This window comes from Podarcis tiliguerta (assembly GCF_965153285.1).
Source record: "Podarcis tiliguerta genome assembly, chromosome: 6".
NCBI classification, from domain to species: Eukaryota; Metazoa; Chordata; class Lepidosauria; order Squamata; family Lacertidae; genus Podarcis; species Podarcis tiliguerta.
Genome location: NC_139539.1, coordinates 34,358,626 through 34,381,669, shown reverse-complemented (window position 1 = coordinate 34,381,669; position 23,044 = coordinate 34,358,626). Strand labels below are relative to the sequence as shown.

The window sequence follows — 23,044 nt, the reverse complement described above, 5'->3', positions numbered from 1 at the left end:
AGGCTCCTTGTAAAATAGTGTTTTGGGTGTATAAATGTGTTTAGAAACACATTGGATTGCCATTAATGTTGAATTTTGTGTCCACTACCAAAAGTTAACTAAGCAATTTTCAAAACCTGGCTCTAAGGTTTTACAGGCTACTACTAAGTGTAGATCCTCTCTTAATTCAAGCAAGCTGATGCAAATCCTTGTCTCACTCAGTTTTAGGATACTCAAAACTCATACATTAATAAGTCTGAAGCCAAGCCCATATCAAATTAGAGTCATAATTTACAAGGTTTGGGAATTTTGCTCTTTGCTCTGTGATGACACCTGTGAAGGGAGAGGTACTGTAGACATTTTGAATTCCTGGAAATACTAGATTTAATTCTTAAAAGTGCTATCAGGAAGTTTAGCAACACCAGTGTGTCTTGACTGTCCGAACCAACTTAAAGATAACATGTTTTTGAAGTATATTTGGCATGCTGTGATTTGCTTCTGAAAAAGACACTGTACTTTCTGTATTGTTTAGATATGCTCACATGAAGAAAGTTCCAGAGAAATTCAAAGAGAGGTTCATGTTCATATTTACAAAAAATTATAGAAATGCTTCCGTTGTATATTTTAGTAATAAAGATGTAGAGTATTGCTTATAATAATAATAATGATGATGATAACAATAATAATTTTGTTATTTATACCCCGCTCATCTGGCTCGGTTTCCCCAGCCACTCTGGGCAGCTTACAGCACATTAAAAATTGTAAAAATTAGACATTAAAAATTTCCCGATACAGGGTTGCCTTCAGATGTCTTCTAAAAGTCAGATAGTTGCTTATTTCCTTGACATCTGATGGGAGGGCGTTCCACAGGGCGGGCGCCACTGAGAAGGCCTTCTGCCTGGTTCCCTGTAACCTCACTTCTCGCCAGAAGGCTCTCGGCGCTGGACCTAAGTGTCCGGGCTGAACAGTGGGGGTGGAGACTCTCCTTCAAGTATACTGGGCCAAGGCCATTTAGGGCTTTAAAGGTCAGCACCTTTAGTCTCACTGTAAGCATAGTAAAAACTGCAACATTTGTGAAGCATCCTAAGCTGAACTTTCAGTGGTTTTTTTTTCCAGCAAACATCCTATAACTGGAACTGAGTAAATGTAAATTTCTTAATGACTGATATCCAAAATGTTGCAGCATTTTATCCTCAAAACAGAATTTTAGTTTGAATACTGAATAATTTAGGAAAGAAAAAAGTCCCAGTGAAAGTAGCATACAAGTGCAGTATAGATGCCTACTACAACCAATTCACTTCTGTGCCAAATATTTTCTTATTTATGTTTAAATGTTTATGTAAATTGGAAGTGAGCTTCCATACAGAATATAATCTACCCTGTCTGATCAAACTGCCACTTTGTATGAATTACAGTTTGTATTATTATACAAGAGCTGGCATGTGCTTGGTCAAATAACTAATTCAACTTTTAATTTATGACTCACCGTTTAACTTTGAGCAGGAACAACTGATCTGTTTTCAATCTATGCGCACTCTCTCTGTGTGTGTGTGTGTGTGTGTGTGTGTGTGTGTGTAGCACTGGAACAAGTTTACAGAGCAATCAAAAACTCCTATCTGCCATGCTGGAGGGATTTTATATGGAGCAGAGGTGTTCCTCTGTCCAGCTTTATCCAGCAGATATATGAGCTTGGGGCAGGAGTACTAAGGGAGGTTAAACCTTTTCCCCAGCACTATTTTCCATATGAAAACTGGCCCTGTGCTATTTGCTTCATCAGAGGAAAATTATGTCCTCTCCTTTTCTCCTATTTGCAACACCAGGAAAGTTGATCCAGATGAACTTTGACTGCCATAAGAAGCAGCCTTAAACAATCTGAGAAATGCACAGATTGTGCAGGACGAATTTTGCTTAATATGGATATTTGTGTCTGAAATCTCTACTGTTTTTTCCTTGAGCTTTCCCCTCCCAGTCCACTCCTGCCAGTGATTTTTCTTTTCTTTTTGCAGGGGCAGGGTAGACTTCAAATTAAGTATAGTATACTTTTAAGAGGAAAGGGGTTCTGTAATTCAAAAGCCTTTAGGGAAATTTTATCAAATGATGTTGAACCAAAGGAAAATAGAATATAGTAGAAGACTGATAACTGCTTGAATCTGAGCTGCTTAAATCCAAAGACTGTTTGAAATCCAGTCTTCTAGAGCACTGGCTCCCAAACTGTTTCCCCTGAAAATAACTGATGATCTTGGTGGTCTACTTTATGATTTTTCTGCCTGTTATAGCAATTGCATTGCATTGTGCAATATGTGATCTTTAATTGCATTTTATTGCTTCTTTTATTTTTTATATATTGTATTTTCTTACATTACACTGTGCATTCCATAGAATTCAAATTGTAATACAATACAATACAAGCAGTAAAATATAATTAAAATTAAATATGAATATTTATTGAGGAAATGCCATGAACCACCTGAATGAAGCTCATGAACCACTGGTGGTCCACAGATTTGGGATGCTCTATTCTAGAGCTTATATTGCATTGATTTGCAGTGACTGAAATGCAAATAGGTTTGGGGGGGGTTGTTTTGTTTCCTCTAGGGTGCTTTGGCAAAGAGTGAATTTTAACACATTTCCATCACAATAAAATATTTATGGGCGCAAGCTGTGTGTGCCTAAGGCAGCAGTACAGAGGATGAAAGAAAATACCATTAGAACTGCCATTAGGCATCCAACCATGTATTACAACTAAAGTTTTTGTAAAGTTTTGCTACTGCTATGTTCGGGAAAGTTAAATAATAATAATAATAATCAGTATATCTCTTAGTGATTAACTCTATCTGGATCTTTTGAGAAATGTGCACCTAACCAGATACAAACTGTGCTAAACAATTCCAAAGCACTATCCTTTAGAACAAGGATGGCTAACCTGTGGCCCTCCGGATGTTGCCAAATTATAGCTCCCATCCCTGGCCATTGGACATGCTATATGGGGCTGATGGAAGCATCTGGGGGACCACAGGTTAGCCACCTCTTCTTTAGAAGCTTTCATGTCACCACCAGCAAACTGTTTCTTCCCCACAAACCCCAGTACACTTCACTTTAGTTATTAACAGCTTATTCACTCCATGAGAGAAAGTACTTTCTTGTTGCCTAGCAACTAAATAGTCCTCTTGTTGCAAGGAAACCTTACCTTCTCCAATAAAAATTGTCTGCATCTAGGGAGACTGCCAGTTGAGTACTGATGAGGACCCACAACCTAGGAGGTGTAGAAGACAAAAGCAAGGAGACTGATGATAATTTGAGAGTTTGTAAGAGGAGAGGAAGGATTTTGTGGATGGTAGCCTGGACTCTTTTTCAGGACACCTTACTGAAAATTATTATTATTATTGTGATACAGAAGTTAATAATAAGTAGCAAACAACTTGCTCAGTCCATTTTTATGTTCAAATGAAATCCTTTTGTTTTATTTACTTAAATTACGTTGCTTAATTTTTTAACAACAATCTGTGAGTTAGTTAACTACTAGCTTCTACATGTTTCTAATCATCAATATATTTTGCTTTTGTGTTTGTTGTGTATTGAGCTGCTCTTTTGGAGAAATATAAAATAAAATAATTGATATAAATGGGGGGGGGGAATCCAGAGGGGTAGTTGCAGTGTTACGCCCAGTTATCTAAATTTATATTCTACCTACCTGAACTTCATAGTGAGTTTATGTAATATATGTAAACTGGTGGCCAGTTGTCTGGTTTGAGGCGCTTATATTTGTGAGCTCTGCTTCTAAGCATTTATCTCCAAGGTCACTCAGTGAATCCACATAATTACACATCCTCTGCACCACCTCCCACTGGGGGACACACTACAGAATGATATTCTTCCACTTTGGAAAGTCTGTTATAACCACTAGATGCCACTGTAGTGCACACAGTGACAAAATACAAGCATTAAAAAACCATAGCTTCCAAAAGGCTGCTTTCCCCTTCAGAATTATCTGAGAGGAGCACAAGTAAGGAGTAGGAACAACTACTCATTTCTAATTGTGGATGTTTAAATAAGTGAGTTAATACAAATTTTCACCAATGTAGAATACAAATTATGGAAAGAAACTGAAGAGTCCATCTTTGTACAAACTCATCCTTCGGGTTAGACAGTTTTGAGGTATCTGTTTCAGGCATGACAAGGCATAACTGCTCTGAAAGGATCATATTATGCAGGGAATTCACTTGGCTATTATTTTAAGTTCTTAACAGATGATGGTAGTGAGATGGTTTCTGAGATCCTTATGAGATTGAGTAGCTTCCCACTTCCATGGCAAACTTATTTGAAGTATCTCTTCCAGAAAGGAAGGTGAAAATGGTTGTACTGTGTGTCCTTAAAGAGTATTTAGGAATGTGTACATAGCAGCTGGTGAATGTATGTATACACTATGCTCAGAGCAAGGATCATGATGTAGCAAAAGAGTTGGAACTGCAAAAGAGACTGCCTAGTCTGGATCTGGGAAAGCAGCCAGCTGGGACCAGGTACCTCTTTTTGTACAAGGCTGCTTAGGGGGTGACATTGGCATGAGAAATTTCTGTGGGTGTCCTTTCCTGCAGAGGTCAGGTGATGCCTGGACAGAGGGACTATTCTGTGATATGCCCAGATTATGGAACTTCCTTCTAAGGACGATCTGCCTGGTGCACTTTGGACACCAGGCAAAATTTCTCCTCATGTAATTTATTGAATGTCACTTATTTTCTTTGCCTCTAATATGTTTGTGTTACTGCCTTAGGGAGTCTTCTTCTGTTCCTGTTTTATAATTATATATAATGGAAACTTCTTGTCACTTAATAACTGTATGGTGATATTATTGTCTATATTGGAGGTGAGAGTAGGACATAATTCCCACTGCCATTTGTCCAGGCTGCCAGGAAAAGGTACTCTGCCACTGTTTTTCAGTAATTGAGGGACTCTATTGTTGCTGGGTATCAATCCTTTCTTTGTTCCCTTACTTCCTTTACTTACATTTGCCATCTCCTACCCACAAGGGAGCTTGCTGCAGACTTCAGATTGTCAGGAAGGAAATATTTATGAAACATTAATAGAATAGACCTACAGTGCTTCTGTGAAAGCCATCCAGATTTCTACCCCACCAGTATCCTTACCCACATTGGCAAGTGTACCTGAGAAACATGAGGGAATTTGCAAGGAGGGTTGGCAGTTAGCAAGCTGATTTTGAGTTGAGTCCAGTGTTGATTGATTTGAGAGCTTGAATTTGCCCTTCTGATCCAATTGCTTCCTTTCAAATAATATGAAATATGAAATTTAAAAGAGATTATCTCTATAACAACACTGCTAATTTGAAAGACACTGTTTGGTTGGTGTCTTTTTACTCATTCATTTCTTCTGCCTGGTTTTTATCAGCCAGTTGGGTTTTTTGGGTTTTTATTTTTAATAGCTGCTACATTTGCAATCATTGCTGATATTCAAGCATTCTATAACTCTTAATAAGTAAATGTACAACTGTATATTAAGTTGAACACCTCATTGGCCACAGTTGCATCTCACACTCACCAAACCATGGCTTAATGTGAATGCACTGGCTCCCAAGGGACCCCAGCTAAGCCGGGATTTGATTTAGTGTTATATCAGCCTTTGTTGTCTACATACTACATTAGTACAGGGGTTCTAGTCCACCCCTTGCTGATGAAGGAATTTAATAAAGTTGGCTGATCACTTTTGAATACAATTCTCTAGTTTTAACTCTATGATTCTAAACCAGAGTATTAAACCAAACTCATATTCCCAGTTTCATAGAAATTTTCTATAGCTGAAATCTGTTTTAAATGTGCATGAATCTGTTAAAATCCTGATTAGTGTTTACGCTAGCATAACTTTGGTTGTGTTTTGATGTTGGGTTCTGAAGGTCATTTGGAGCAACTTCATTGTAACTCTACTGTGATGCTAACTCCGATCTAACATTGGTAGATTAATTAATTCTACTAGTATAATGAAAGGACGGGGAGAGAAAAACCTGACAATTTATTTCTTAATTGAAACTGCTTGCCCTATTGTTATATAAGCCTCTCGTGCAGTAAATTCCATTTCTAGGGGAAACTTAAAAAGTAAGAAACTGGTATTAAGTGCCAGACTATGCTAAGTGGAAGAAGAACATCGCCTACGCATCAGAGTAGGTGCTTGTAGCCCCTTAAGTACTACTTAAGGGTTCATCTGTCTTTTTTTAAGTTAAGGCTTTTTAGGATTTGTTTAGTGAAATTGGAAATGGGTCAAGGTGAGTGAAGAATGAAAATGTATAGCTACTATAGTCTTACATTCTGTGACAGCTAAAAGTGAAAGGATCAATACATAATTTACGTGTGGCACAAGGGTAAGACATTTATATAATAGTCTATGGCTGGGCTTCTTGCACCTTTTGTAAAGCACCTGAAGGGGTCATCCTGAAAGAGAATGCACTGATAAATGACATTGATCTGACAGTATTGTATTTCTTATGTTCTTAAGACATAAGCGACAGCAGTGGTGTCAGGTTTTAACAATGTATTTAGTTCATCAAGCATAGTTGTGACGCGCTTCTCTGTCAAGAGTGGTTGTGCAGTATGCTCCTTATAAACAAATCTTAAGTAAACGGAAAATATTCCTGATTGCAAAGTTTCATGAATCTAATAAATTTGCAGTTAATAAATATGCAATTATCTAGTTATGTATGGCATCTTCCTCTTAATTTTAGTAACTTGAGAGTCCTCAGTCTGCATGAATTAAAGATTCATAATGGATGTGTGACTTCTATTTGCTTGAGCTTTTTCATGCTCTGATAGTACATAGGATGCAACTAGATATGGTGTAGGACAGGGGTCAGCAACCTAAGGCCCATGGGCCCGAAGCGGCCCACGGAGGTTGTTTGACCGGCCTACAAGCTGCCCCCGAACCGTGTTGCCTTCTTGTGCACTGTACTAAACCGGCGCAGCACAGTGCGGGGACTCGCTTCTGCGGTGCTGGAAATTGCATCTGCGCAGATGCCGGAAATCGCGCATGCGATCCAGCCCACGGAGGTATCTCCACGGGACCAATCCGACCCAGGCAAGATAAGCCTTGCCCAACCCCTGGTGTAGGAGATACCTTATAAGAATTGCCTGTGACTTTAAAAGATATAAATAGTAACTATTTAGGAAGGGCATTGTATTGAGACTGTGGCACTGGGGGAGGGTGAATTAACTGTTGTTTTGATTTGATTCCTCTCCTCTGGCAGGTGCTATAATTTAAAAAAAAAAAACCAACTGTGGGCAATGTTAACCTTGCATCACACTTTGTTTGGCTTTTAGACTCCCAAAATAAAACATCTAACAATTCAGTGCAGAACTATTAATGAATGGGAAAGGGCAGATTGAAAAAGGAACATGGCACACATTGAGTCAAAGTTTGTGATGGAAATTCCCCCATAAAGTTAGCTGATAAAATTCTTGATTAGGTCTTGTTTAGACTTAAATGATGACATTCTTGATAATTCCACATCTTGCACCAATGAGCCCCACAGATCTCCTTTTTCTATTTGTGCTGAAGATTACTTCATTATATATATGTGTGTGGATTTGTCCAAACAAATATACATTATAGCTACTGGAGTGTAGTGCCTGGATTCAGAGATTCTCATCTTCCTGATTTTTCCTCTGTAGCTTGAAGTGAATCTTTAGATCCATCCATGGTTGTAGCCAGGATTTATATTGGGGGGGCAGGATCAATGTTAGGAGAGGAAGAAATGAGCTATCTGCGACATGATTGGTCAGTTAATTAAATTTTATTTATTTATTTACTTACTTACTTACTTACTTACTTGATTTTTGGGGACAGCTGCCTTCCTGCCCTCCCCTGTACCACATGCATTGGGAACCTTTTTGAGCCCTAGAGCCACACTCCCTTCTGGGCAGGCTTCCAGGAGCAATGCACAGGTGGGTAGGTCCCAGAGACAAAAGTGGACAGAGCAGTGAACATTAATTTTACCTTTCTGTAGTACCATAGTTTTTACATGCCCCCCACCCTCCATTCAGGGAAGCTGGAGGCTTTACTGTACGCATTCCAGCCAGACGAAAACAGCAAACAGGGGTGCAAAGCAGAGCCAGTGAAGACTGTGACCAGGGGAGAGGGGATGTGGCCACTAGAATAGAGAGTTTTTCTTCCCTTGCTTAGTGCCATGAAAATGAGTTCCATCCTGTTCCCCTCTCTGGCATTAATGCAAGAAGATCACAGCCTTCTGCCTCATCTAAACTTGAACAAGCTGCAGTTAATCTTAACTACGGTTACTAGGAACAATAGTTTGAAGTTGGCTTGTTTCCACTAACCATAGTTAAAATTAACCTTAGTTTGTCTGGGCTAATAGACACAGAAAACTGGTTAATCTAAAATGTAAACTAAAGCTTTCATTCTCATGCTCGTAGCCACATTGGAAAGGGGTGGGCACAAATCCAAGGCTAGTTGCAACTCATTAATGTAATAATAAGTTGTGATTTGCTACTGTGTCCAAACCAGCCTTTCCTATATATATTTTGTATGCAAAAACATATTTTTGGGAATTTGGATTTTAATGAAACATAGTTTATGTCCTCTTTAGTTAATAGCTTGGCAATGTAAGATCCACTAGATAATGGATGTTTTGGACTGATTGCAGTTGAAAAGTAGTTTTTCCTGTCTTTGAATCCTGGCAAAGGTCTAATTCACACCCAACTGTCAGCATCGTAGCATGCTCCCTCACTGTCAAATACTGTAGCTTTGCTTCAACAGGGCATGCTCAGAACCTTCACATGCTCATTTCGTAAAGTAGAACTAGAGTTGTAAGGTAAAGGTAAAGGTACCCCTGCCCGTCCGGGCCAGTCTTGCCAGACTCTAGGGTTGTGCGCTCATCTCACTCTATAGGCCGGGAGCCGGCGCCGTCCGCAGACACTTCTGGGTCACGTGGCCAGCGTGACAAGCTGTATCTGGCAAGCCAGCGCAGCACACGGAACGCCGTTTACCTTCTCGCTGGTAAGCGGTCCCTATTTATCTACTTGCACCCGGAGGTGCTTTCGAACTGCTAGGTTGGCAGGCGCTGGGACCGAACAACGGGAGCGCGCCCCGCTGCGGGGATTCGAACCGCCGACCATGCGATCGGCAAGTCCTAGGCGCTGAGGTTTTACCCACAGCGCCATCCGAACTATAAAGGAGAACTTTACCCACAGCGCCATCAAATAAAGGAGAACTTTTAACCTTTTCTTCTCTTAATTCTTGAAATACATTAATCTAAACACCCTTTTAATTAATATTTTGATAAGAGATTCAAAACAAGCCTATTTCCTGCATGTACTGTTGAGTTCTAAGCTCAGGATAATGACTTTGTGCGACCTACTTCTCACAATATGGTTGTTATTCAGCATTTAGCTTGTCATTACATAAAGGCAACTGGTGCATAATTGAATGGACTTGGTAGCATATGTGCTCTGAGTTGTGTTTATACAAAGCAAAGATGATCAAAAAAAACACCTGTTTTCTGCAAGGTTTTGGCATGGATTGCCAAAATAAAATGTTTTACCATTCTAAAAGTGTTAAGGAATTAAAAAGCTGTGCGTTTAAAAAACCTTAAATGTCGTTTAAAAAATAATTCTATAAAAACCAGGAGTGTTGTGGCATAGCAAACTGCAGCGATTGCTTTAGAAGCAGCAGTATTGATTGAGGCTATGTAGCTCCTGATTTGTTAACTTTTTTCTTTCTTCAGAATCTTTGTAAATTCCCACCCAATTTGAGTCATGTCCAAGGCGCTGAACTGTGATGGCTGTTCATAAAAGAGACAGTGCTGGAGTCATCTGGATGCTCCAAAACGAAAAAGTCACTTTGCATAGGAGTTCTATCCTGGATCCATTTGCTACAAATGCTTATAAGAATCTGAGTTAATATCATTAAGGCAGAGGAACTTTTTGTGGATTAAAAAAATAATACTTTGGACCAGCTACAAAGGCTGTTCCTGCTACTGAAGGCACATAGAATGTTTTTCATCTTAGGGAGATCTTAATGTGAACGTTTTTATTAGGTTGCTAATATGGATTTAAAATGCTATATGGGGTATGATGAAATTTTTATATTTTCACCATACTCTTCACCAAAAAAAGTCTCCCCTAGTGGCTTACAATAATAAAAAATAAGGTGATCCCTGCCCTCAGGCTTAAAACCTAATAAAAAAACACAGCACAAAAAGGAAGAAGGGGAAAAGCAAACTCAGGCACTGCATTCATTCTTTTAGTTACAAACTTCTTAAATCTAGCCAGGAGGGACAAAGGAAGCTTCCTGCAGTTACTCCCTCTCTGACTAATGGATGGGACAAGGTTGCCCCTTGGCCCTCTGGCTGAGGACAGCGTGTGTTGCCCTTCAGATCTGTAGACTGTATTCTGGATAGGTTTACATTCCCTGTGAAAGAGCAGGTACATGGATTGGAACTTCTCTATTCATCACTTTCTCTGTATGATGGTGGCAGTTGTTAAGAGGGGCTTTTTAAAAAGTTTTCTTTCCTAGGGCTTTGGGCTGTCGTTTCTGATTCTGTTACCTCCAGACTAGATTATTACAATGTTGTCTATGTGGGTGTTTTAGAGAGAGTGAGTGAGTTGAGTCACTGTGCTCAGTTTGGCCGTGCCAGCTGCTGGCGTGTGGCCCTTGCAGGGTTTACCAAACGGAAGGGGGGCTGAAAAGGTTAGTAAGGTTAGTCACCTCAGGGCAAAATTATGAAAATGTGCATTATTTCCTCTCACTAAGATTAAACCTGACACAGCACACGCAAGCCACTACACCACCCTGACTCTGGTTATGATTATCCAGTTAGCACTTAACACTAAGCCATAATGTTTGGTTTAGTAAGCCATTGCATTTTGTAAGTATTTTATATTTTATGTGAACCACCCTGAGACCTTCGGATATAGGGTGGTATAGAAATTAAACAAACAAACAAATATAAATACTAATAATAGCTGCATGCTGGTACACTCAGTCCAAGCACTTCTACCTTGCATGCACAGGGACACAATCTGGGTAGAAGTCTTAGCATGATGCCTTAAAACATGGGCTGTTCTTGTTTAACAACTTTAGTTTGTTAGGGTAAAAAAACTTGATACCAAGTTTGAACATCACACTAAGATTTCTCTGTCATGGTTTGTTTGTGGCTGGGGAAACTCAGCCAGGTGGGCAGGGTATAAATAATAAATTATTATTATTATTATTATTATTATTATTATTATTATTATTATTATTATTATGAGGATCAAAGCTGTATGCTAAGGTTAGCAGGTTTTCCCCCCAATGAATCCGGAGACATTTTTCAACTTCTATGGACTTTGTATAGGGACTGATTTGTAAATCCGGGGACTGTCCCCAGGAAACAGGGACATCTGGTAACCAAGCTGTATGCACTACCACACAGATCATGCATGGTATAACCTACTAAACAACACTTCATTGTGTAGCTTTATTTGCAAATACAGCTAAAATGGACTGTATAGAAAAGACAGAAAATATTCTTATATAAGACTAAGCACTAAACCTTGTTTAAAGTCCCTGAAGCAGCTAATTATTTTACTGTTCTCAAGCTGCTTTCAGATGTTTTATTTCCCTTCACTGTCTTGTCTGCTTTTCTTCTGTTTCCCTTCAGGGTTTTATTGTAACAGCTTTTGTTGTTCCTGAATTATCCTTAGAAAATGGCTGCACCCTACGAAGCAGAACACTTGGAAATTGATTTTTCTATCCACAGGGTTTGGGTTGGTTTTATTTTTATTTTTTTATTTTTTTGAGAGTATAGAATATTCTACCGCAGTTCCCTTTTTTAGTTTGTAAGAATAGGAAATATGCTGCAAATCAACCTGTACCTCCATGTTTTGTTTTGTACACACACAGTTGAACTGTTTACAAAGCTGCATATTCCCTAGCAAAATGTCCTAATACTGAACTGTAACAAATTTGTGTATCTGACAAGGAGATGGATGAACCACATGAACAAATGTTGACAAGTCAGTCTTTTAGTAGCCAGTAAACATAAGAAAATCTCTGTCTTTTGTTGAAATACTTACATTTTTTTATTATTTTAGCAGGCACTTGGTTGACTTCCGCTATATGAGAGAGAGAGAAAGAAAGAAAGAAAGAAAGATGATAGATAGATAGATAGATAGATAGATAGATAGATAGGTGGGCTAGGCTCCATCCATTGCCACATTTGCTTGAGATGATCATGCAAGTTTGAACCTGTTTCCAAGTTTGGGAACAACAGATGGCTGAAGGAATGATGATGATGATTTTATCATTTATACCCCGCCCATCTGGCTGGGTCTCCCCTGCCATTCTGGGCAGCCCACAGCACATAAAAAATTGTAAAATGTTAGACATCAAAATTTTCCCAATACAGTTTGTTGCTAGGGGAACTCTTCCTTCTATTGTGTCAACTCTGTCCTCTACAGCTGTTTTATATAGAAGATGGGAATTTTGAGGGCCACAGGTGTCCCATCTGCCACAGGGAGTATGGCTGTTGATAGCTGCAAAAGCATGGTTGGTTGCACCAACATTGAAAGTGTTGGTGTATCCATTTATTTTGTTCAAAGTGTCTTCTATCTGATAAGTGCTTTCTTATAAATTATGGGTCCTTGGTGTTTTAATGTAATTCATTAGTAGAATTACAGATTACAGTATTTTAAGATGCTCTGTTCTTGTCTTACAGGCAAAGTCATCAACAAAGATTTGCGTCACTATCTAAGTCTGCAGTTCCAGAAAGGTTCAATTGATCATAAACTACAGCAGGTGATCAGAGATAATCTCTACTTAAGAACAATCCCATGTAAGTGTTTTAAAATACCGACAAAACTATTTTGTTAAACATTCAATATCTGAAATGAACTCCATAAAGAATACATACCATATGTATAGACCGTAGCCATCTTATTCAACAGTATGAAATGGAATGAAGTGAAAAGGTAATAGGTTTATTTGTTTTAAGATATTTGTATACCACCTCTTCCTGAACCTGTTTCCATTTTTTAAGCCATTGAAAATTATAAAATATATAATATATAAAAAGCTGGATCTTTATCTCTACCACTTCCTGTGAGCCAAGTTTGAGAGATGGGCTTATTTATCTGCAGTGCTGAAGTATCTTGGTTTTCTATCTCACCTGCTATTTCTTTATTAGTCTTTTCTTATTAGACCATTTATTATGCCATTCTTAGACTTTCTCTGTGTGTAAAATAATAAACAAATGTTAATAACAAGAAGAACAATATGCTATATTAGACCACACGATTTCCATACTTGCATCTTTCTTAACCAGCATTTCTCGTCTAGTTCTTCATTGTAATAGATTATGGTAAACACAAGAAACTTGACCTTAGTTTATTTTTGTAGCTATGTAAAACTTTAAGCAGAATGTTTATATACAGGGTTGCTTAAATAGCTTCCATATTCCTTTTACTCTAGTACCATAAGATATAGTGCCCTTCTCTACCCAGACACTTTTTTTTGTTTAAGCTCTGTTGGTAGCAAGTTTTGTTTTTTAATTTATTTTTTAGACTTTCACAAATCATTAATACATTAAGGAGGAAAAAATCGAAATGAATGAAATATTATGGACATCTAATATAAAACAATAAAATCACTACGTAAGCCTCCTTCATAGTGCCTAATAATCTATGAGGTTGTATCAATACCCCCCCATGCACAATTTTTAAAGAGATTATTCTCTGACTTTAATATTGGTTAACTTGCTCAAGAATGTGGTTTCTAAAACTCATGAGACTTTTCATTTTCTACTGGCAAGCCAGGATTTCCCCCATTTATAGGTTAAGGCAATCTTTACTGTCATGAGATGGGTAATTATTTCTAAAAAATCTAATAATACCATGGATCTTGCATAACAACAGCATAACAGGTCATATGGAATGGTATTCATATGAAGTTCCAATATTAATTTCCAAAATACTACATTTTTAATACTTCCTCCAAATAAGATATATGTCTCTCCCAGACATGTCTTCAAAGAATGTCATCAGGACCGGCATAGATTTTGCTTGCTCTACACAGAGCCAAATACTATTTAGATAGTGGGTGATACCCAACTAAGTCATAGTCTTTAATCAGCCATTGATTTCAGTTCATCTACTCGTGAGTATGACAAGCATTGGATCTCACCCAGTATCTTAATTTTTCTTAATTTATCTACTTTGGTATCTTTTGTTGTTGTTGTTGTTGTTTAGTTGTTTAGTCATGTCCGACTCTTCGTGACCCCATGGACCAGAGCACGCCAGGCACTTCTGTCTTCCACTGCCTTCCGCAGTTTGGTCAAACTCATGCTGGTAGCTTCGAGAACACTATCCAACCATCTCGTCCTCTGTCGTCCCCTTCTCCTTGTGCCCTCCATCTTTCCCAACATCAGGGTCTTTTCCAGGGAGTCTTCTCTTCTCATGAGGTGGCCAAAGTATTGGAGCCTCAGCTTCAGGATCTGTCCTTCCAGTGAGCACTCAGGGCTGATTTCCTTAAGAATGGATAGGTTTGATCTTCTTGCAGTCCATGGGATTCTCAAGAGTCTCCTCCAGCACCATAATTCAAAATGGTATCTTTTACTTAAAGTTATTAAACAATAAAGATTTAAATTAACCAACATTAATAAGTACTCCTTTGTATTAACAACACAAAAAATCTGCTGAAAAATGCTATTGTCTGAGTAAACTAAATGTATATTGGCCTCAAAGTAATATTTTGAATCTGCTGTGTTTTGGAAGCCTAACTTTAAACTATTTGAATGTTTTGAATTAGTTCATTGAACTGGAAAAAACCTTGAGGCTGTGTTTAAGTTTGTTCTTCAAATACTTCCCCTCAGTTCAGAAATCTCAGTAGATCAAAAGACTTATTTAATAGATGCAGGTGAGAAACATGACAAAACACGAAAGGAAAGTCAATTTAGCCCAAACTGCAATATTATTGAGGTAATAAATTGTATTGGAATTACTGCCTATCGGTTTATATAACAGAAAATCTTTTTTTAATCCACCCTTGTTATAAAATTGCTATTTACTGGATTGAGCTGGAGGACATTCAGTGAACAGGGTGATGTCTCCCTCTGGATGTGATAGGCAGGGTCTTCAAAGCCTTTTGCCTCCTCTTCCTGTAGGTTCTTCCTCCCTCCAGCTGGTTAGCACAAGCCTTTTTGCTTTCCATGGAGAATTTTTTCTCTGCCTTTGTTTTTTGGTCTCCTTCATCTCCTTGTTCATTGCTTCCTTTCCTTTGTGTGCTCTTTAAAAAAAAAGTTTATTATATCTTCGCCCTTTGTCTTGCTCCAATTCCCATTCAGCCAGATATTCCTGGGGTAGCTTTCAACTGCCAAGGAGTGACTATCTCCCACAAATGCTTACTATCAGACTCTGTTATACCACTACAAAAAAACAACAAGCCATACTTCCCTATAAAGTCCTTTTTACAAAAGTGACAAAGCACCTCAATAAGAGTTGGTCGGTCTTATAAGTGACATAGGTAACCTCAGTGTTTTTGATACTTAAAAAGGTAAAGGTAAAGGGGCCCCTGACCATTAGGTCCAGTCGTGGCCGACTCTGGGGTTGCGGCGCTCATCTTGCTTTATTGGCCGAGGGAACCGGCGTACAGGTTCTGGGTCATGTGGCCACCATGACTAAGCCACTTCTGGTGAACCAGAGCAGCACACGGAAACGCCGTTTACCTTCCCGCCGGAGTGGTACCTATTTATCTACTTGCACTTTGACATGCTTTCGAACTGCTAGGTTGGCAGGAGCAGGGACCGAGCAACGGGAGCTCACCCTGTCGCGGGGATTCGAACCACTGACCTCCTGATTGGCAAGTCCTAGGCTCTGTGGTTTAACCCACAGCGCCACCTGAGTCCAACTTTGATACTTACACCTTTCCAAATAGGTTAATTTCCCTAAATAGATGGCAATAAGATTTTAATCAGATGTTTACATTTTACTTTTAATTACACAAATAATTTATGCTGACATTTAATGTCCTAACATGTTAATGCTTATAATTTCCTAAATATTGGTCAGGTGTGACTGCTATTGCTTATGTAGCCAATACAGCACTGCACATAAACAAGAGGAAAGTAATGACAGGCTTGGAAGAGACTTCCAGCTATAGGGGGCAACATAACTGAAACTGAAATTTGAGGTACTTTTGCCCTTGCTCTAAAGCATGACATCAAAAGCTCCTGCAGTCAGAAATGCTAAATTTGTTCACAGCAAAAAGTGTGATGGCATGTAACTGGATGCACCAGCAATAAAATTATATAATTCCAATAGGCCGGTTCCTAAACAATGTTAAACCATATTACAAACTTTTCACGGCTTACCGTGAAGGAGGAGTTGCTAAAATCACTCCCATCCTGTGGCACTTCCTTTCATGATTCGTTTCAAGAGAAACAAAATGCAAGTCCTAGTTCACATGTAATGCTAAACTAATGCTGTCATTTGTTTCTTCCCCAGTTGATAAAGGAAGGAGTGGGATGGGCACAATTCAAGCAGTGTGCACCAGCCTGTTTCTCAGATATGGCAAGCCATAGTTTGTAACTATGGTTTACTGTGAAACGCAAACCAGGCTACTGTGCTCAGAATCTTTGTTTTTTTTTACTTTCAGTTATATAAAAACTGTTTTAAAACTCATTCAAAAGCTTAGCTGATAGTAGTCAATTGCAAATTCCAAACTCTGTTATCCCTTCAGTGCACCAGCAGCTGAATTCAAATGTGTATGGCCCCCTAGGCTAAAGGAGTTGGCAATCCCTGTTCTCAAGGGAGAGTTTGGAGAGAGAAAAGTGCATTAGTGCTAAAATGTGAAAGAATATTCAAATAGCCATTTTTTTAATGCACGCATGCATGCATTTCATAGCAGTAGATTGCATAAAATCATGTTGGTTCTTTTGTTAAAATATATTAATGCTACATAATTTATTGCCCTAGTTCCACAAACTAGAGTGCTTTTGAATGAGAATTTTCTGATTATGATCTTGCTGAGGCGACAGCCTTGTATGCAGCATATTATTATTTTTTGTCAAGTTCTGGAACAAGCCGAGTGTTTTGTAAACCAACAGTGCTAGGAAATTTTACAGCTGTTCTTCCTTCTTTCTTTCCCCTAGGCACTACAAGAGCTCCCAGAGATGGGGAGGTCCCTGGGGTGGACTATAATTTTATACCTGTTGAACAATTTAAGGCACTAGAAGAAAGTGGAGCCTTGCTAGAAAGTGGAACATATGATGGTATGTTAAAAAAACTTAAAATCAATTCACCAGCTTGATTCCCATATTTTGAGAGATGCAATAATATATTATTTTGTTTACAGATTAATTCTTCCATGACAAATCCTGTTTTTATATGCTGCTTTTTAATATTACATTTATTATATATTCCAGAGGAAGTACTGTTAATTTAGATTATTAAAAATAAGGTGTGTGTGTCCCCAGATAAGTTTAATTCTCCAGTTTCCAAGGAGAAAACATGGTTTGAGAGTCTATAGGGTGATTGGTACCAATCCCTCTCTCCTGTGCTTGCAGGCACCTCTGTAAATGACAAATAAAATGGTACACTGAAGTTAACCTATTATGCCCTTGCTCTTAGCCATGAGCACTACTGTCATTCAATTATGCTTTTCTGCATCACTATTAAGAATAGGGCAGATCTGCTAAAATGTGGTGCTGACTTTCCTAATGTAGAGACAGAGAATGCTACAGCCAGGCACCCAGAAATGACAAAGTATATTGTTGCATTGTTAGGAAAATACTCTAATCCTAAATGTCAGGGAGAACAAAATCTAGCATGTGGTTTAAAAGGGGCTTCTCAGTTTTTTAGCATGTTCACTGGCCTGGTTTGAATGAGAGACACATGAGACTTTTGCTCATGTGTCTTCAGTTAACCATGGTTACCTGTTATGTGCAAACTGGGAAGCTACAACTCCAAGATTTGGAACATGCCAGGATCTTAAGCCATGTTTCTGAAGGTGGTTTAAGATCTGACGTATTCTGAAACAGGTAACCATAGTTTCCCTGTTTGGACATAATGGGAAAATAGTGTTAATAGAGGATCTCCATATATCAAGATGAGAAAGGAAGGAAGGTAATTGTGCGCCCAACAAAAGGCTTGTTCACATCTTGTTTATTAAGCCGAGATATAATATGAATGCAGCAACTGAGTGTACACTCTTGATTTTTTGTTTTGCTTTATGAGTGTGGTGCATTCAATAGTATTTACAAATAGAGCAGTTACACATAATTTGAAAACTGGTCTTAAACTGCCATTTAAACCCTTAAATGTTTAAAGAATCCTCTAAATTTAAGACACTGATTTTGTGTAAATATTTGTACTGATTAGTCTTTTGAAGCTTCATAAATTGGCTTCCTTTTCAACATTTTTCTAAATGACAGTTTCTAATCAGGTAACAGCATTTGCCAAAACATTAACTTTCTCTGCCTTGCCAGCACTATTTTGCCTTGCCAGCATAAGCTGATAATGACATTTGGTATGGATTTCTAAAATATTTTGCAAGGGCAAAATGCTTAGTTTCAAAACGTAGCTGGAGTCCTGGCAATCTCTTCTGTATTACACAAGATTCCCATATTCAAATCATATGATTAATTAAGGACTGAAAGCAGTTTGTTTAAATTTTTGTTCCAGAGCACTTGTTTTATTGGAAAATATTGCCGGAATCCCTCAAGTGAGGCAGCATATTAAGATACAAGTATTTTTAGGTGTAATTCAATATTCAGCTAATAGCTTTATTTGGAGAGCATGCTGCCATTTGAAAGCATGGGACTAAACTTCCAGCAGTGTAATATAGCCTTTGTGTAAATTGCTGTTACATATTTCTCCATAAAAATAAATGTGCTCTTGACTTCCCTTTGCCAAAAATTGCAGATTGTTCCAGATCAGTTAATTATCATGTGCTGTGTGTTAAAATGAAATTGGTTTTCATTTTCATTGTTGCTCTTGCAGCTCTCATTCTGGGACATTAGTGAATACAAAGTAAAATAACAAGTCCCTTATTTGTTAGAAGGCCCATATAGAGCAACCACTTTTGGTTTCATACTTACTCTGTTGGTATGTTTGAAAATTATAGTATATCACCATTCATGGTGACTTCATGCAAAGTAGAATATGCTACTTAATCTCTGTATTCTATAGAAACACACAAGTACTTAGAGAATTAAGCACATAGACAATGGAAGCTTATAGTCTACCTCTAGCTTTTAAGTGTATTGGGGAGGGGCTTCTATTAGAACAGGGGTGGGGAGGGCTTTCTCCCTGGAGGCCCACATTCCTTTGGAGGTAACCTGTCAGGGACCCTCAAGCCAACAGTGGGCAGGACCACAGTCAAAATAGAGCATGTTCACTACCCTCCTCTCACATACATGCACACTGCCCCATTGATCCATTCACAGCTACATATAAGCAAACCCCATCAACCATAGGGACTCCAGCGGGTACAATCTTTCTATATTTAAAGTGAGGGTATCACCCCACTTCATGTGTAGAGGTCAAGATTGCCTCACTGTTTGTCTAACTGTATAGAGTCCCATAGCAAATACAAAAAGTGTGTGACATATACATCTCCTTCAATTCTCTGTAAATACACATCAGGGAGCTCTGGCCCAATCAGGATTCCAAGGTATATATATAGATGTTCAAAATCGGGAGTACGTCATCCACACAATTTCCTGCGGAAAACAGAGGTGTACACCAGCATCAATCATGCCTGTAAAGTGACCATTATGAAAACATGTCTGAAAAACTTGGTACACAGAAGCTTATTAAGACTTACATTTTTTATTTCAGATTATTATTTCTAATTCATGTCATGATTTTTAAGGATACAAAGAGTCTTTTTTTGAATATTGTATGTAAGTAATTGTAGAGCTTATAATACCCCCACAAAAACCTTAGTTAACATCCTAAACTGAGAATGTATTCAAGCAAATTATATTAATTAAATATAAATTAGCTGAGCTTTAGACTAGTGCTGAAGTTAAAATTTGGCAATTAATGCTGAATGAGGTGCCTACCTCTGAAAAAGAATGCCTCAGAAATCCTTATTATAATTCCTAATTAATGCTCATATGCTTTCTTTCTTGGACATACAAAAAAAAAGGAAATTTCTATGGTACCCCTAAACCTCCAGCTGAGCCAAGCCCATTTCAACCAGATCCAGTAGACCAAGTGCTTTTTGATAATGATTTTGATCCAGAATCTCAAAGAAAAAGAACCACATCAGTCAGCAAGATGCAAAAAATGGACAGTTCATTTCCTGAAGAAGAGGAGGAGGAAGAAAAGGAAGCAGTTAATGGTAGTGGAGGCACAGGTCAGTACATTTCAATATTTAAACATCATTTTAAATTCAGTGTTTTTATCTGTAGTTTATCTTCTCTATTTTATTTTTATTTGTATAGGCTCACCTGTTCCTGCAACTCAGGGCAAATTATACATAAAATTAGCAGTGGGGAATCTGTGGCCCACCATATGATGCTCGATTACCACTGCTATTGTCTCTGAGCATTGGTCATGCTGGCTAGAGTTGATGGTAGCTGGAGCCCAACAACATCTGGAAGATCACATGTTCCCCATTCCTAAAGGCCCAGCGTCCAAAAGTATATGAAGGGAAAATGACGAGGGGGTAGGGCTGGGCGGTAACTGCTTTCCAACATCGTAATAAACGTGGTATGGTGGTATGTCACAATGTTGGACAGGAGGTGGGAAGGAAGAAGGCAGTTGCCAGTCACCGTGCACAGCTTCTGCCTCTTCCAAAGCACCTCTTCCTCCAGTGCCCACTGTCACCCATTTTAAGGCAGCGACAGATGAGGCAGATGTGCAAACAGAGCACCCACCTCGCTGCTGACTCGTACAAGCCAGTGGCGGGTCGGGGGCTCCATAAAACTGCTTGGCTGAGACAAGGACAGTGGTGCGCTCCTCAGCCAAGCAGTTTACAGAAGCGAGAGAGGAGCAAGCTATATCGGCGCCTCACTGATGCACCTTGTTTCTCCCTCTGTGGCGATATGAGGGCAGAGTGTGATGACTGTTTCACTCAGCTATATATCCTGAGTCCCTCTGCCTCCACCACCCAGCTGCAGCTTGTTTCTCCTTCGGTGTGCTGATAGTAGAGGGACTCGGGAGGTGGTGGTTTCATCCATGATGTACCGCTGAGTGAAGTCATCTTTGTGGTCTGCTCTTCATACCAGATCTGGGCGATATATGGATATATTGCCCAGGCCTACCGGGGGCAGGGGCTGGTTTGAAAAGGATTCTTCCCCAAACAGTATAGTTTGCCCCATGATCCAAATCTTCATCCTTTCTTACTGTTCTTAGCTCAATTATATTGCAAACAAGCATGCAAGCAAGCAAGCAAGCAAGCAAGCAAATAGATAGATAGATAGATAGATAGATAGATAGATAGATAGATATCTGGTTGTTTTACTCTGAGATTGCTTAATGTTTCCAGCTTGTCATGTATTTTACTCCAAGAATTGTGAACCATGTAATCACTTCTATTCTTTACAATTATAACTGCTATTGGTGAGTACAGTGGTACATCAGTTCTCGAACAAAATCTGTTCCAGAAGCCCGTTCGGCTTCTGAAACGTTTGAAAACCAAGGCGCAGCTTCCCATTGGTTGCAAGAGCTTCTTGCACTCAGCGGAAGCTGTGTAGCACATTCGGGTTCCAAAAAACATTCGAAAGCAAAAGCATTTACTTCCGGGTTTTCAGCATTTGAGAACCGAAACGTACAACAATAGAGGCATTCGGGAACTGAGGTTCCGCTGTAACACTTTTGTAATTGAGGAGTTTACTTAAAAAGATGGGCAAAGTAATAATTCTTTGTGGGACCCAAACTTCAGGCATCCTTTGGCTATTTTTTCAGGCTGCTGCCAACAGAGCATAATAGATAATACAATGTTTGATTCAGATATCATGGCCAAAATATGTTTTGTTACCATGTGTACGTTCTGTCTCCCTTGTGCATGCTGTTTTCCTCTATTTTGTAACATGTAGTAACCATGGTTTGCCGTGGTATGTGAGCCCACAGCATGTTAATGATAGTCAGATGTTTGGCTATGATATCTAAATTGAACCAATTATTCTTGGTTGCAGGGTTTGAGTTAAGAACTTGACCACAAATACATTTGAATGAAGTCTCATTTAATATACTGAAAGTAATTTGTGAAACTTTCTGGTTGCAAGCTTTTTTTCCCTTCCTTTTTGGAGAGAAAAAGAACTGTGTTGACATTCTCTTGGAATTTCAAGATACAAAACTACTAACATGGCGAGGCTCACATGTCTCATAGAATCATGGAATTATAGGGTTGGGAGGGACCCTGAGGGTCATCTAGTTCAACCCCCTGCAATGCCGGAAACCATAATTTAGTGTGATGTGAACGAGCTGCAGTGAGCCTTAGGTTTTAAATAATCCATAGTTAATGTAAATCATAGTTTGTCCATTCAGATGAAATGACAGACTATGGTTAAACAAAAGCAGAAGTGAAAACTTCAAATGTGTCTTCCTTCAGAGTTGCTGTGAAGCCAGAAGCTTTCTGTGACTTGCTGATGTCTATTTGTAAGGCAGTCATATCTTTAAGGTACACCCTCAGAGGTTTTCCCAATCATTTCTCATGATCTTAGATTCAGCAAGGAGAGAGACTCTTTATTTTTTCCTTGTAGGTCTCCTGGAAGTTGTAGGACTGCCAGAAAATAATAATAGCTAGAGTGACTTGCAGTGATCATTCCACATGCATCTTTGTTTGCAAGTCGTCTTTAGTCTTTAATTTTCAAGGTGACTGCATGAATCAGATTATTATAAAGAGCATAAGATGACCTTTAAGTAGCATTGTGATGTAGCTTCTGAGCTATAAAAGCTTTAGGGCTTGATTTACTGAACTCATTAAAGCATAGACATCCTAAACTCTGTATTTAATGCCGCATCATTGTTTCAGGGTATGCTAGAGCTTTAGAGTCCAAATTTGCTCCATTTGCTCCACATGCATGTTCTGAGATGCATTCTAGGGCACCCGGAGCGGTATCCAATCC

General features: G+C 38.8%; 1 protein-coding gene across 5 annotated transcripts in view; it reads left to right on the top strand.

Moving 5' to 3' along the window:
* MAGI3 (membrane associated guanylate kinase, WW and PDZ domain containing 3) overlaps positions 1-23,044 on the top strand; it is a 108,648-nt gene that overhangs the window by 29,639 nt on the left and 55,965 nt on the right. For all 5 annotated transcript variants that reach the window (XM_083444230.1, XM_083444232.1, XM_083444233.1 and 2 more), the window contains 3 exons: positions 12,689-12,805; positions 17,117-17,236; positions 20,119-20,328. In XM_083444230.1, the coding sequence (XP_083300356.1) occupies positions 12,689-12,805; positions 17,117-17,236; positions 20,119-20,328 (447 nt within the window). The remainder of the gene's footprint in view (positions 1-12,688; positions 12,806-17,116; positions 17,237-20,118; positions 20,329-23,044) is intronic.